This window comes from Monopterus albus, unplaced genomic scaffold, assembly GCF_001952655.1.
Source record: "Monopterus albus unplaced genomic scaffold, M_albus_1.0 scaffold129.1, whole genome shotgun sequence".
Taxonomy (NCBI): Eukaryota; Metazoa; Chordata; class Actinopteri; order Synbranchiformes; family Synbranchidae; genus Monopterus; species Monopterus albus.
Genome location: NW_018128009.1, coordinates 1,866,432 through 1,881,530, shown reverse-complemented (window position 1 = coordinate 1,881,530; position 15,099 = coordinate 1,866,432). Strand labels below are relative to the sequence as shown.

At 37.9% G+C, this 15,099-nt stretch overlaps 2 protein-coding genes across 2 annotated transcripts in view; one reads left to right on the top strand and one right to left on the bottom strand.

Moving 5' to 3' along the window:
* Window positions 1–12,105, top strand: part of LOC109967439 (serine/threonine-protein kinase NIM1) — an 18,919-nt gene extending 6,814 nt beyond the window's left edge. Inside the window, 8 exon segments of the mRNA XM_074527663.1 lie at window positions 5,667–5,741; window positions 7,751–8,019; window positions 10,309–10,331; window positions 10,333–10,360; window positions 10,362–10,462; window positions 10,464–10,509; window positions 10,511–10,806; window positions 12,087–12,105. Of these exon segments, the coding sequence (XP_074383764.1) occupies window positions 5,667–5,741; window positions 7,751–8,019; window positions 10,309–10,331; window positions 10,333–10,360; window positions 10,362–10,462; window positions 10,464–10,509; window positions 10,511–10,806; window positions 12,087–12,105 (857 nt within the window).
* On the bottom strand, window positions 1,013–3,708 carry LOC109967477 (DNA polymerase epsilon subunit 4-like). The gene is made up of 4 exons (XM_020613058.1): window positions 3,447–3,708; window positions 2,164–2,248; window positions 1,761–1,802; window positions 1,013–1,491 (listed from the first exon to the last, which is right to left on the bottom strand). Exons 1-4 carry the CDS (start codon window positions 3,693–3,695, stop codon window positions 1,478–1,480), a joined length of 390 nt encoding a protein of 129 aa, XP_020468714.1. The 5' UTR covers window positions 3,696–3,708; the 3' UTR covers window positions 1,013–1,477.
* Window positions 12,106–15,099: the final 2,994 nt, after the last annotated feature.

Below are 15,099 nucleotides of genomic sequence, written 5' to 3'. Positions count from 1 at the left end.
GTGTGTGTGTGCATAACTGTTCTCCCTTTGAAGCTCTCTCATCTACGTCTAATCTATTTTAATAAACTTGGAGCCTTACCGTACCAAGACTCCTTTGGGTCCACCAGTCCAGAGGAACGATACGTAACTATGAGCTCCCTTAGCTACAGCCATAAATCTAATGAAATTCAGTAATTTAGTGGACAAGACTTATGATGTTGCATTAGTGTTTCAGTGACTCACACAGCAAATACTTGACCAGTGGTTCAGTGAACACATAGGGTGATATTCATAACTATATAAACATAACAGTGACATATAAGTATGTACACTTATGTGTGCTATAAAATAAAACCATTCTTAAGTGCATAAAATAAAAATCACCCTAACACAATGGAGGACTTCATTTGTTAAGTCTGAGTCAATGGCTGCCAGACCAGTGATATCACCACTATAGCCACTGAATGTTGCTCTTCATAAAGGTCAAAGGTCAGTATTTCTCATTTTCAACCACTGTAACAAAGATTCCAACATAATTAGAATCCTTTGAAAAGGATGAATGAAATTTAAAAGCTTGATCTACAGTAGATCAACTTCATCATCAGTGAGCCTTGGGTGTCCACTGTTGGTAGGTACTAACCACTGCACACCAGTAACCACCAACAAGACCTGCAGTGTGGGAGATGCTCTGACCCAGTCATCAGCCATCAGTTTGGCCCTTGACAGTCACTCAGATCCTTAATACTTGCACATTTGTACTGTTTCCAGCACATCAACGACAAGAACTGAATGTCCACTTGCTGTCTAATATACCCCGCACACTAACAGGTGCTCTTGTATCGAGATAATCAATGTTATTCACTTCACCTCTCAGTGGTCATAATGTTATGGCTGATTAGTGTATATCAACAAAAAAGTAAATATAGAAAGACAGGGCAAACTCCCAGTGCTTGGGATGTTAACCACACACCAAAAGTAAAAAACTATTAGAACAATATAGGACACAACCACAAGTTTATTCAGACATCTTGTGGAGAAAAGTCCTGTTTGATAAAGTGATTGTTACATCAGTTTTTAATGTGACAGCACAAACATCAAGCCCTTGTGAACATGTATTCTGACACTGATTACAAACAATATAGCAATATTTGTCTTGGAAAACACAAATTTACTAGTAATTCGATGTGGCAAGTTGATGAAGATGCACTGCCGCAGATGTTTAATTATGACAGAATCTGGTTATTTAAAATGCTATTTATTCCATTATATAGTAGTATTTCACAAATATTTACAAAAAAATGTACATATCAACACTGTTGTCTCCCAAGTTAAGTTTGAAAATGACACATTGTAGAACAGTATCTATACATGTCCAGTTTGAGAGTTTGATTTAGAAAAATACCAAAAAGGTTTCAGCAAGAAACTGTGACCCTGTAATGGAAGGTTTCTTGAATGGTTGCAGATATTCATTGGTCTCATTTGTTTCCTGAAGCCATCTTTAATCTAGTGTGCCTAGAGAGAAAACAAAGAATTACTAGGATGTATACTGGTACAAAATGTAGTCAAAATCTATTACATGTGTTCACATCTGCATGAGCATGTTGAATGCTGTGTATTTTTATTTTCCACATGCAGGGGATTTTTTTCTGCTTGGTGTATATAAGACATTAACAACACAAGTAGTTTTAAAAACATTAGACCTGAATATAAATTAAAACAATATTTATGCAATGTTGAAGCAAAGGACCTTGAGGATTTCTGTTAGGCCTGACAAGGCTTACCTTCAAGAAATGCAAACTCATCTATGGCCTCTATTGCATTGTCTGCGAAGGCAAAAGAAAAGAAGAGGGAAGCAGTTTAATTCAGACAGCTGAAAACAGAAGACAATGAAGTCTAAACTGATTAATAGGTTCTTTTATGTCCATGTAAAACTGATCTAATCAAGATCATAGGTATGTCAGCAGTTACACGTTCACCAGTGTTCCAGGAAAATCTAATCCCCTCTACAATAATCAGCATGGTACCACCTTTAGTGTGTAAATATTATTATTGTTTCTGCACAAACTATACAGCTATGGCCTGGTCTGAGCTGATCAACTAGTCAAACATTGAATTTGTTTTAAAGCACAGTGATTCTGTATGTATGCACACACACACCACTGAGAATATCTTTGCAGTGATTACCCAAGTCTTTTCTTTGCAAGGTTTTCCTCTTCCCTTGCTGGGCATACACCAGGGCATCTTTGGCAATCATCTCAACAAACAGCTCCTGGAAGGAAGAAAATCATTAATCATCCTATCGTTTTAAACTTAATTTTTTTTTTTAATTTTCATTTTATTCTTCTCAGGTTTCCCCTCTATCTTCTTTGTTAGAAATGTACAAGGTTGGTTTCAAAGTCCCACATTCTGCACACGTTAAGCAAAGATCAATAAATAGGTAACTAAATTAACTTTTAGTGAATTATTTCTCCAGCTCTGTCCCACTTTTGAGCAAGCTTCTTTTCCATGCCTTACACGGTGTACTTTTGGATACCACACTTATTTAACATCCAGTTTATGAAAGCTACAGTACCTTTATATACTTTTTATAAGATAAACTACTTCTGTTTTTGATGGTAACATTTAAACACTTATTACACTTATTATTTTTGAAAATTTTATTCATGTTTTCATTTCAAACCACTCAGATTACAGTAATGTCCTTCATACTGGTGTCATTCTTTGCTGAATCACCTTCACTTTGTTCAAAATGCTGCAGCATCTTTTCTGACTTGTACCTGTAATAGTGTACCGCTCCTGTCCTGGCCTCTCTCCACTGGTTAACTGTTCCTTTCAGGATCTAGTTTAAAATCCTATTAATAGCTTTTAAAGCACAAAATGGTTTAGCCCCTCCCTGTTATTCCAAACTTCTCAACCCTGTTGTCCAGACAAACCTTTATGGTCTGCTGATCACTTACTTCTGGTTGTTCCTAAATCAAGGGGAAAATGTAGACGTGACCATGCTTTTGCAGTTGCAGCCCCTAAGGCCCCATCAATGACTGGTTACAAATCCTGGTTTAAATCCTACTATTATGCCCTGACTTACCACACAACTTGATAGCTTAGTTTTCTTTTATCCTCTTTATTATTGCTTTTAAGTGTAGAGGGATGTGTCTCTCTCTCTCTCTCTCTTTTTATGCTGTTTTATGTCATGTATTATAATGTACAGCACTTTTGCCAATTGATGTTGTTTTTAAAGGTGATTTATAAATAAATGGGAGATTGAATCAACGCATTCAACTCTCATCCCTGTATAACGTGTATGTGTCCCAGAATATACTGATCATATATTACTGAATAGCCTATTATTGTATCACATTGTACGTAAATATGTCGTCACTGACTTACCGGTAGCTCTTTCAAATAGCAATAACGTTAGTATCACGTTGTGAAGACATAACCAGTAAGCATTCCTTCATAACCTTTACCGTTGCTTTAGCGATGATAAATACAGACTCCTGGCTGGCGAGTGACACGTCTGGGTCGGTCTTCATCAGTGCCTTGATGCGGGCCAGCGGGAGTTTGGACAGTCGGCTGTGAGTCACGGCGGCCGTGGGGCCTGTTTGCTGCTGGCTGCTTTCCTCCGACACCTCGGCACCACGGCTCTCCTCCTCGCTCCCACAACGGTCAGGGTCATGCTCCGTGGACATTACAGGCGTTGCTACTGTTGCAGCCATCCTCTGTTTTTCTTTTTTTCGACTCTGCGATTTTATCTGTGGGTTCTTCACAGTGAGACTCCTTTTACACATGTAGTAATTTTATCTATTATACATATATTGGTTATAGGGACTTTATAAATATATACATTTTATTTATTAGTTTTATTTTAAAGACCGTTGTTGTCAGTAAAATTGACTGTACCTTTTTAGATGTCAATAAGAAACCAAACATTTAAGAAGGATATCAAAAAAGATTTGGTTAACACAATGCACACAGATAGATAAAACATTAGAATGCATACAAGATGCACACAAAGTAAGATCATTAAATGCATATATAGATAAAACAGACACAACTACAAGCGCCATGTATAGAAGAGTGCAGAGAGAATAAAATAAAGTGAAACAACTACAAAAAAGAGAGGAGTTTACTTTTTGTAGTATTTAATAGTTATCTTTATCCATTTCAAACTGACTGAAATGTGAGTTTAATTATATGATATTCTAACTAATTCAGTGCCAATAGTCTATATTTGTACAAGAACGTTTACCCTAGTTTGACTACTCTGTTGATTTATGTTTTACAACTTTAGTCTCTGTTAGTACAGTGTAAACAGCCTTCTACATTCAGAAGTGTCCCAATAATACTGGATCTAAAACAAGCGAGTAATCCTGGGCACCTAAAGAATGGAGCCTACTGTAAATTGTTTTGTTCAGTTTTAAAAATTGAATATCTGACACTTATATATATTGCTGTTATTGATCCCTGACTAATGTATTCAACAGTTTACCCCTGGTTAAAAGGTGGAATCATTTTGAGAGGTTACATGTGCACTGTAAAACACCCACACTAGGTTTAAGCTCTCATGAGTGAACAGTCAGACCTCTGATCCTGTTTCCTGGTTGTTATGTAATGCTGGAAACCAATCAGCAGTTTTCTGTAAATACCAAAGAAACAGGGGTGAAAGGTTTACACCAGAGGGGTGACAAAATACTGTCTTATTTGTGGGAAAATGAATATGTTGGCCAGTCTTTTAAAAGAAGAGTGCTGAGCTTTGATAACTGAAAACTGGTGTTTTCAGATCAAAAAATAAAAACTGGAAAAGTCAGCACATCCAGTTTTTCCTCATTTTTAAATATGAAAACATATATATTAAAACTGATCTAACACAGTTCAAATATACATCAGCATCTATCTAGTACCCCAAAACTAAGAAGTTCCTAGTCACAGCACCGACAGCACAGCAGTGTAATATTGGGTAAACAGATGTAAGTCTTGCATTTATGGCAGTGTACTCATACATCTGAGTACTGGATATTTGAAACAAAAGGATATAACGTCTTATACATAATGTACATGATTTCCACTAATGGACACCAACAGCTTACAAACTAACCATCTATGATGGAGGTTACTGCTGATATAAAAGAGGCCAGATGCATTATACAAGACAAAGTGAGCTAGCATGGTGGTCAGTCTCATTACCAGTGTCTTATACATGGAACAGTCACACTAGTTGTCTGCACACCAACATTTGTAGGTGTCAAGCAGTCTGGTACTTATGACATAGTAAAAATAAGTGTAATATAAAGGTTGCATCTACCAAAAATAATGTCAGTGATTCCTGTTACTAAAACTGTACATTTATCCTAATCACCATTTCATACAAAAGCATTGCTTCCTTTTCTACAACCCTTTACAAAGAAATGTATCTCTGCACTGATGTCACACTCTTACTTATTTTTCAAATTTCTCTTCAATCCATCAAAAAGCAACTATGGCTGAAGCAGAAAGTGAGCAAAAAGTCCAGAGACCATGGTCCAAAGGCTGAAAAGAAAGTCAAGCTGTCAGCCTCTGCTTCCATGTGTGCCATCCCACAGCTGACTGAAGCAGAGAGTATGAGGCAGTCACCGTCTGAGAGAGTCATCTATGACATGGCCCACAACGAGAAGATCATCAGTGACCTGGTGCTTGGTCAAAGGGTTGGCTTTATGAGCTGCATGGAGAAATCGGGCAGGGCAACTTCTCTACAGTCAGGTTGGACATCCACGCTTTGATGAAAGGTCAGAAACCATGAGTTCTTTAAGTTTTTGTTAATATTTACATCTGAAACGGATCCCTGTTTTCTGGTTTGCATCTAACTTTAACAGCATCCCCTTATGTTCAGTCTGGACAGCCTATGCCTCAGCCTTTGCTGTTATGCACATGGTCTGACCTGGTTTGTGACTAATGTTCATGTCAGTAGATACCCAATCCCCTGAATAAGCCTCTGCCATCACCCTAGATCTCCCTAGACCCCTGCAAAGCATTTGATTTCTGCTGAAATGCCCTGATGAAAATTACACCTGTACATGTGTATGAGTGTGCACCCAGTGGCTCTGGGTGCATGTTTGTAGCAGCATTCCTGGTTCTTAGCCACATTGTTGTCATACCTTATAACTGGACAGCACTGAGAGAATGCTACCTCTGTCAAGGGCAACTCATTCTCCCCATAATGCCTTAAAAAGCAATATTTTCATGATAGTTTGGCCTTCATAATATAATTGCTTGCCTGTGACAACCTACTGTTGGCATTTGGAATAACGCTGATATCTTTGTTAGTTTGAAAGCAATTCAATTCAATTTTATTTGTGTAGCACCAATTTACAACAGTCATCTCAGGGCACTTCACAGAGTAAGGTCTAGACTTTACAATATTATAGGGAAAACCCAACAAATCCCCCTTGAGCAAGCACTCATGAAAAAAGACATCCACTCATTGGTTTAGGGGTAAAACAGTGACTGGGCCACAAGCAAAGCGGTAAACAGTGGTGAAAAGTAAAGAAACACTGTACTTGAGGAAATGTACTTAAGTATAATTTTGAGGTATCTCTACTTTATTTGAGTATTTTCATTTTCTGTTACTTCATACTTTGACTTCACTACATTTTAGAGGCAAATATTGTACTTTTTACTCCAATACTCCACACTTATTTAACTTTAGTAACTAGTCACTTTTCAGAGCCAGATTAATACCAAAAATACAGTATAATTAAGACCTCACTGATCTATGGTGGAAAATCCATAAGCTACCCAGCAGTAATTAAAATGAAATGCATATAAACTAGTTAAAACTATCTCCCCCTTTACCAACTACAACATTAAATGTGATGTACACAATAATGCATCACTAATTATAATACAATAATATAATCTTCAGTGCATCTTCAGTGCCACCACTGGCACCGAAGATGTCACATTTCTGCTTGTTCAACAGCTGTTTGATAAACTGCTCGTACAGTCTCCCTTAGTGGCTGATTGTTGCACTATGGAGTGAATTCTGCCTCTGCTCTCCCTGTCTATGTGCATTTGTGTATAAAGTGGCACATAGTGTATCTAGTCCTATGGATGAAAATTATAACAGCTTTGAGCCTGGCTAAAAATCTCTGACCTCACCGGCTAGAATCAAGATAATCCTGATTGGCCCTCTCCCAGCTGTCACTACATAGAGTAGATCTTTCCCCAGCTCTGGTCTGTCACCTTGCTGGGCTCCTTCGGTCCCTGTCTCGCACAGCGGGGTGTACTGACTGACAGCACTTGGTTTCCATTGACAATGAATAGGCAGCTGTCATGCAACCATGCACTTTGGCCACTAGGGGGCTCATATACAGTCAGCAGCCTTTCCAGCACCGGTGAATATGAATAATCTTTTAAAATATTCTTATATCCAAATTATGATATGGATCAGCACCAAAATCTAATCAGTTGTTCCATGGGCCATACTCTACCTCCAAAAAAATCATTAAAATCTGTTCATTACTTTTTGAGTTATACTGTTAATAAACAAACCAACTAGCGCCAGCAAAAACATAACCCCCATCCTTGGTGGAGGTAATAATATTTCAGTTAAATTAATTGCTAGAAGTTCTTTCTATCAGCATTTTTCATGCGTAACTGTGGCATTTATCTCTGCATGTCTCCTTTGTTTAAATCTCTTAAGCATGTCTGTATCTTAATTCTGATCTGTCACCTCATCAAACCCTCTTCAAATCAATCACTGACATCTAAGCCTCCCCCTCCTCTTCTGTCTTAGAGAGAGCAGCAGTCAAAGTCATTGACAAGCTACATCAGGATCAGAAGAACCAGCCTTCAACGTCCCCAGAGATCAGCAGCATGGTGAAGCTGTGGCACCCCAGCGTGGCGCGTCTTTACAAGGTGATCGAGATCAATAGGAAGCTCTACCAGGTGATGGAGTATGGCAGCGGTGGAGACCTGTTGCCCCGAATCACCACCAGGAGGAAGCTTAACAATCTCAAAACAAAGCTGTGCTTTGCACACGTCATCTCTGCTGTTAGACACATGGTGAGCTTCAGTTTCATTGTTAATCAACTGTGCATATGACAAATAAACCGGTTTCTCTTATAGACCAGTTTCTCTGTTGTCACAATTTTCAAAAATCTTGGAAAAACTCTTTAATAACAGATTAGACAAATTTATTGATAGACATAAAATCCTCTCTGATTGCCAACATGGTTTTAGGTCGAACCGATCGACATCTTTGGCCATTACTGACCTGATGGAGGACATTACAAGTGCTATGGATGAGAGGAAATAACACGGTGGGAATATTTATTGACCTAAAAAAAGCATTTGACACAATCAATCATGAATTATTAATGGACAAGTTAGAAAAATATGGGATCAGAGGAATGGTTCTGAAATGGATTAGAAGTTATTTGACACAGAGGCGTCAATTTGTGAAGTTGGGTGAATACCAATCGAGTGAGCTGGACATTGTATGTGGAGTGCCTCAGGGTTCTGTTTTGGGACCTAAATTATTTATACTATACATTAATGATATATGCAAGGTTTCTGATTTAGTGAAAGTGGTTTTGTTTGCTGATGACACTACCATATGGGCATCGGGTGAAAACCTACAGCAACTCTCTGGACGGGTTTCACAGGAACTTGAGAAGATAAAGAAATGGTGTGATAGTAATATACTATCTCTGAATTTGGATAAAACTAAATTTATGGTATTTGGGAATCGTAGACTAGATAATGAACTTCAATTGAAAAGTGGGGGAGCTAATATAGAACGAGTACATGAAATTAAATTTCTAGGTGTCATACTTGATGACAAATTCTCCTGGAAATCTCATATCAGATATGTTCAGCACAAAATAGCAAAGAATATATCGATATTGGCAAGGGTTAGATATATTTTGGACGGGAAAGCACTACGCATTTTGTATTCTTCATTGATTCTACCATACTTAGAGTATGGCGTTGAAAACTGGGGAAACACATACAAAAGCTCACTTCAACCATTATATATATTACAAAAAAGAGCGATAAGAATTGTGCATAAGATGGGGTATAGGGATCACACCAATGCAGCTTTCATACAGTCTAAATTGTTAACATTTTTTGATTTAGTGGGATATAAGACTGCAGTGTTTATGTATAAAGCCAGGACTACTGTAATTCCTACATACACACTCACTTCTTCCTTTGTTTTCACTTAATTAAAACTGTTTTACCTGTGTGTGTGTGTGCATAACTGTTCTCCCTTTGAAGCTTTCTCATCTACGTCTAATCTATTTTAATAAACTTGGAGCCTTACCATACCAAGACTCCTTTGGGTCCACCAGTCCAGAGGAACGATAAGTAACTATGAGCTCCCTTAGCTACAGCCATAAATCTAATGAAATTCAGTAATTTAGTGGACAAGACTTATGATGTTGCATTAGTGTTTCAGTGACTCACACAGCAAATACTTGACCAGTGGTTCAGTGAACACATAGGGTGATATTCATAACTATATAAACATAACAGTGACATATAAGTATGTACACTTATGTGTGCTATAAAATAAAACCATTCTTAAGTGCATAAAATAAAAATCACCCTAACACAATGGAGGACTTCATTTGTTAAGTCTGAGTCAATGGCTGCCAGACCAGTGATATCACCACTATAGCCACTGAATGAAACACTTTGACCTTTGACCGTAATGTGTAAGTACTGCAGGATTTATTGTTTTAGTTGGTTCACATAGAGTAGTTTTAGCTATTTTACATACAGTTAGGTAGTTTAGCCCAGTGGTATCCAGCCTTACGATCATCTTTCTTCTAATTTTAGCTTTATTTAAGTGATATTAACAATAATATTAAATAATTTTCCCCTTAGGAACCTTAGAGAATAATTGGAATTATAATCAGCAATATCTGAGAAATTTAGAAAGTGTCACAAGCTTAAAAGTTTGAAATCTTTAGGAATAGAATGTATTTTATGAACATACAATGTGTTTTTTAATCTAAATTCTTGATTTGTAAATGTGACTGTTGGATAAACTGTTTAAAAAGTACATTTTTCTCTGAAATTACTTCAAACTTGTAGTGAAGTAGTTATTTTTTCCACTGATAATAATAATAAATAGAATGGTGTTTTTATAGTCCTTTACATTTTTTACGTTTTAATTTGTTACTAATCCAGTTGGAACAATTACAAAAAATAACAGAGGAAGAGTCAACCAGTGTATTTAAAATTTTTAATGAGATTGCTAAACATTTTATTTCCTGAAGGTAAATATAAAATGTCAAAACAGAACCATACTGAATTTTTTAAATCTTATTTGTGATATTTCAGCATGACAACAACATCATGCACAGAGGCAGAAAACATTTTCTATACCACCAGCTAGTTGCATCATGATCAGAGATTTTGGCTTCAGTACAGAGAGCAGCCCCAGTGACCCTCTCAACAGCTTCTGTGGCTCACCACCTTATGCTGTTCCTCAACTGTTACAATGGACGCTATTCAGATATTTGGGCTTTAGACATTCTCCTGTAACTTCATGGTGACAGCCACTATTCCCTTTTACAGGGACAACATGGGGAGGCTGAGGAGTTGCATCGTCCAGGGGTCTTACACTATCCCAGTTTATGTGCCCGATCTGTGCCAGGTGGTCATTAAAGGCATGCTGCAGTCTGTACCTGCCGATCACTCTTCTCTCACACATTGCTTGGCTGAAAAAGACTGTGTAGCCTATGTCATGTTGCCTCTGTCCTCAGCCCACTTTGCCCAGGCAAAACAGGCTCTGTGTGTGGAAGAGCAGGAGGTGCAGAGTTTTGCTGTCGGGCCTCGGTACTGTGCCAGTTCATTTCCAAAACAACAATGTTCTGTTTTGGAAACAATGTAGCGGGCTCATTAGAAGCGAGGTCAGTAGAAGCTGTGGGTTATTCAGCACTTCACCCTGATCAGTACAGAAACCCTAAGAAGTGGTTTGCAGTATCTGTGGAAAAACACGCTCCCTCTGCTCTATGTTATTCTGTAATGAAAAATAGCTGACTCCTTTAGTTGTGGCTAAACAGCTTCATCTTATACACATATGCCTATTTGCTTGTTGACTCTCCTTCAATCACTTTAGGCTCCCTTAATATGTGAGTCATTTGGTTGAATGTTGAAAAGTATTCCGGTGTTGTGCAATACTGAACTGAAATGACATATGGAAATGAGGACCGCTCTTTTGTCCCACACTGTAAGTCAATAATAACTGACAGACTAGGGCCAGTCTCAACTAATTAGCTATGGCTTTGTGTTCTGATTACATCACCAACAAAAAATATTGATGCAAAACATTCATCAGTTATTGTACAGCCATCAACATCTTTCAGTCCCTCTTAGAGCATGAATGCACTGAACTAATCCAAGGCCACAGGTAATCCTAACAAGGGAGACACTGAACTTGTTCAGTCCAGCAGAAGTGAAACTTAAGACTAAAGAGAAAAACATACATGGGTAAAATGACATTAGGCAAAGAACAAAGTTGGGACCACAACAGACAAAATATAAAACCAGTCAGCTGCTTAAGTGGCCTTCATTTAATATAGATATTTATTTAAAAACTTTGCAAATATAATGTACATTTTATGACTGTGAAAAACTGCACGCACACAAACACACACATTGTTTAAGTTTTGCACAATTTTTCTTAGTAATTTCATAAATCTAGTGATGCCGGCAACCTGACCGGGAGTGATGTGGATAATGGTGGGAATTTAGTGCAACTCTGTATTAATATAGCAATGATCATATTCATTCATTCATTTCATTCATCTTCTGTACCGCTCACAATGACCGTAGTCATTCATCAAAATAAAAGTATTTCCAAATAATGTTTTTAAACAGATTCTTTCCAGATCTTCTTATGTGGACACCAGTGTGCAGAAGTTGGTTTTGGAGCCTTGTCAGCCAGATAATCTAATACGATACATTTCTGCTTTAGTCAGTTAGGGAGTTAGAAACATTAAGCAATGAGTTCTTTTGAGACTATCTGTGAAGGGAGACGCGAGCAACTCTGGTTCTTTCTCCACATGATGGTGCTTCAGGTTTATTTCAGCTGTCACTTGTGAATTCCCCTTTAGGTTGCAACAATTCCTGTGAGCCAAGCATCAGTCCTTGCCTTTTATCATCACCTCACAATTTAGAGCCAATTCTACCAGTATCTGCATGCACCTGCTTTGTTTATGATCAGTGATTGGCACTATAAAAAAATAATAAAGCACTGAACCCGCAGCCCATAATCTTTTCTCACAGGAATGTCTACAAGAGCAGACAGGGGCATTATCGAGGTCCCTGCGAGTGCCAAGGAGTCGTCTTGACTTGCTGTATATTTAAGAAACCTGTTCTTGCTCAATATCACTAATGTGAAACTTCGTTATCATTTCCTCTGACTCAGAGATATTAGCGTGGTTTTAATCATTTCTTTGGCCCAGTCACAAACTCTGCTTGATTCAAATTAAAAAGGGGTGGTGTTTGAGGAACAACACATGTAAAAACTAGTATTTTCTCTGCACTTACCTTTCTTTACCCCTGGAGATTGTCACAGTGAGCCAAGAACCTCAAAAGCAAGCCAGCAATAGTTTATAACACTGTTTGGCAATGAAAGAGGAGCCTTGAGCTCCGGATGAATAACACATTTGGTCAGTTTATATAAGCACGGTTGAGACAATTGCGAAAGACTCACCACCTTGGTTTATACAGTTTTCTTTTTGACCACAAAACAATCTGACAGAAAGGTTCTTAAAAAACTGCAAATATAAAATTACACTGGATTGCATTATAAAGTTCATATAACTGTGTGTCAACTAACAGCCTAATATCCAACCCAGGGGATCTTCTTGAATCCATAATGGTGCAATCCACTTTTTTCCAAAATCATTTTCAGATGTCGATTTTAGAATCCAGCAAGGAATGCACTGCTAACTTTGCTCCTTTATTTATAGGCTATTTGGGTTGATTAATGCATGACCAGTTGTTTTATTCTATATTGTCTGCGATCACTAGATGCTTTATGATAAAAGCCAGTGTATATGTGAGATGTTCAGGGACAGGCGAGATTTAACGTCTCTGTAATCAGCTCTTCCATAACGAATCATTAATACACATTAGTTACCCGCCAACTACAAGTGAACGTTTACTTCAAAGAAATCATATGAAACCTAAAAAAGAAATAGCCTCAGGGGATCTATCGCCAACTGCAATTGTACCTTTTCTGCATTAAATAGGTGTTTATTCTAACTCCAGTAATCTTAACTAGGATGGTCAACTGTGCCATGTTGATTAATGCTGAGTTAATTATTTATGGTATGTAACACAAGGATAACCGTGGCTCTGTGCTTGGCAACACTTGTATTGCTGGTTTTCTATCAATGAACAATTATTTTTGTTCCATACCATAGGTACCATATGAGAGATGTGAACTTGCCCTAGTTTTGATATCAATTACACTAAGACTAAGTATACAGCATGTATCTGGATCCAGTGATTCACTGAGAGGAATGTAGCAGAACTATGACTCATTCAACATATTATGTGCAGGATTCAAGAAAAAGTCCATCTGATCCACAGGTATCAGCATTTAAAATCATGAACTGTGGAGTGCATGTTGAGCTTTTGGGAAGGAAATTAACCACATCTTTGCAAAATTATTCAACAAAGGGCACAATGGGTAGTTATGAAATAAAGTGTCCTCAAACTGGTAAGTCTACACAGTAAAAATGCTGGATCTTTGAGAGTGCTGTTGAGGATATGGAGGAACTATTCACAGCTGGAAGAAATTACAACAACATTTTGGGAAGATGGAGTTTAAGTGACAGCTGAGCAGCTTGTTGTTGGATTTATTATTTTTTTTTTTTGCCTTTTATTGATAGTATACAGCTCAGAACTAAACAGGAAACATGCAGAAATGTAGTGGTTGGATTGAAGCCAGGGACATTTGGGTTTAGATGTGGTGCATGTCTTTGTCTCTGAGCTGCCAGGATGTTCTGAACTTGTTGGTTAAATCTGAAGACATTTCGTAATCCTTCTGTCAAGTTTTATTAAATGACTGATTTCTTGGATGAATAATGAAGCATATTCAAGACTTAACCACAATCCTACAGGTTGGAAGGCTGGATTACCAACTGGGTTCTACATGCAGACATCCCAGGCTTCCAGGGGGCCTAGAAGGATCATTGTGTTGTTGTTGTTTTTTTTGGTAATATGATTACATACTATGTATAGTACCTATCAGTTGAGTCCTCAATTGTTATGTAATCTCACGGCCTTCTCACACAGATAGGCCCCATGCTCATATGAGTATCTTCTTTAAATAATGTCATTCATCAAATTAGCACAAACTAACTGACAGACAGAAAACCTATAGGACTTGTTTCAAGGTACATATGAGCATCTGACTGTTGTTTTAAAACAGACTTGGAAAAACTGTGAAACCATTTTAATGGACTAGATGGCTGAGAGTCTGGCAGATTTTTAGCTTTCAAGTTAATACTTTTACTTTCAACATTATTATCGAAACAATAAAAACCAGCTTTGGCTTAGTGAACTTCACCAGAAGTCTGGAGAGTTTTTAAGTGTTGGCAGCTGTATCATGTAGTCATTTACAGGTATGTGCCAAAAAATTTGATGACAAAAAAAACCCAAATCCAGTATTTCACAAAATTAGAATATCATGACAAAGTTCAACATTGTAGGCTCCCTGTGTCCCAATCTAGTCAGCTAATTAATGCAAAACACCTGCAAAGGTTTCCTCAGCCTTGAAATTGTCTCAGTCTGGCTTAGTAGGCTTCAGAATCATGGGGAAGACTGCTGACTTGACGGTTGTGCAGACGACCATCATTGACACCCTCCATAAGGAGGAAAAGTCTCAAAAGGCAATTGCAAAAGAAGCTGGATGCTCACAGAGCGCAGTATCAAAGTATATTAACAGAGTGTTAAGAAGAAGGGAAGAATGTGGCCGGAAAAGGTGCAAAAGTGACAGGGATGACCGCAGCCTTGAGAGGATTGTCAAGCAAGGGCGATTCAGAAATCTGGGGGAGCTCCATAAGGAGTGGACTGAGGCTGGTGTCAGTGCATCAAGAACCACCACATACAGAC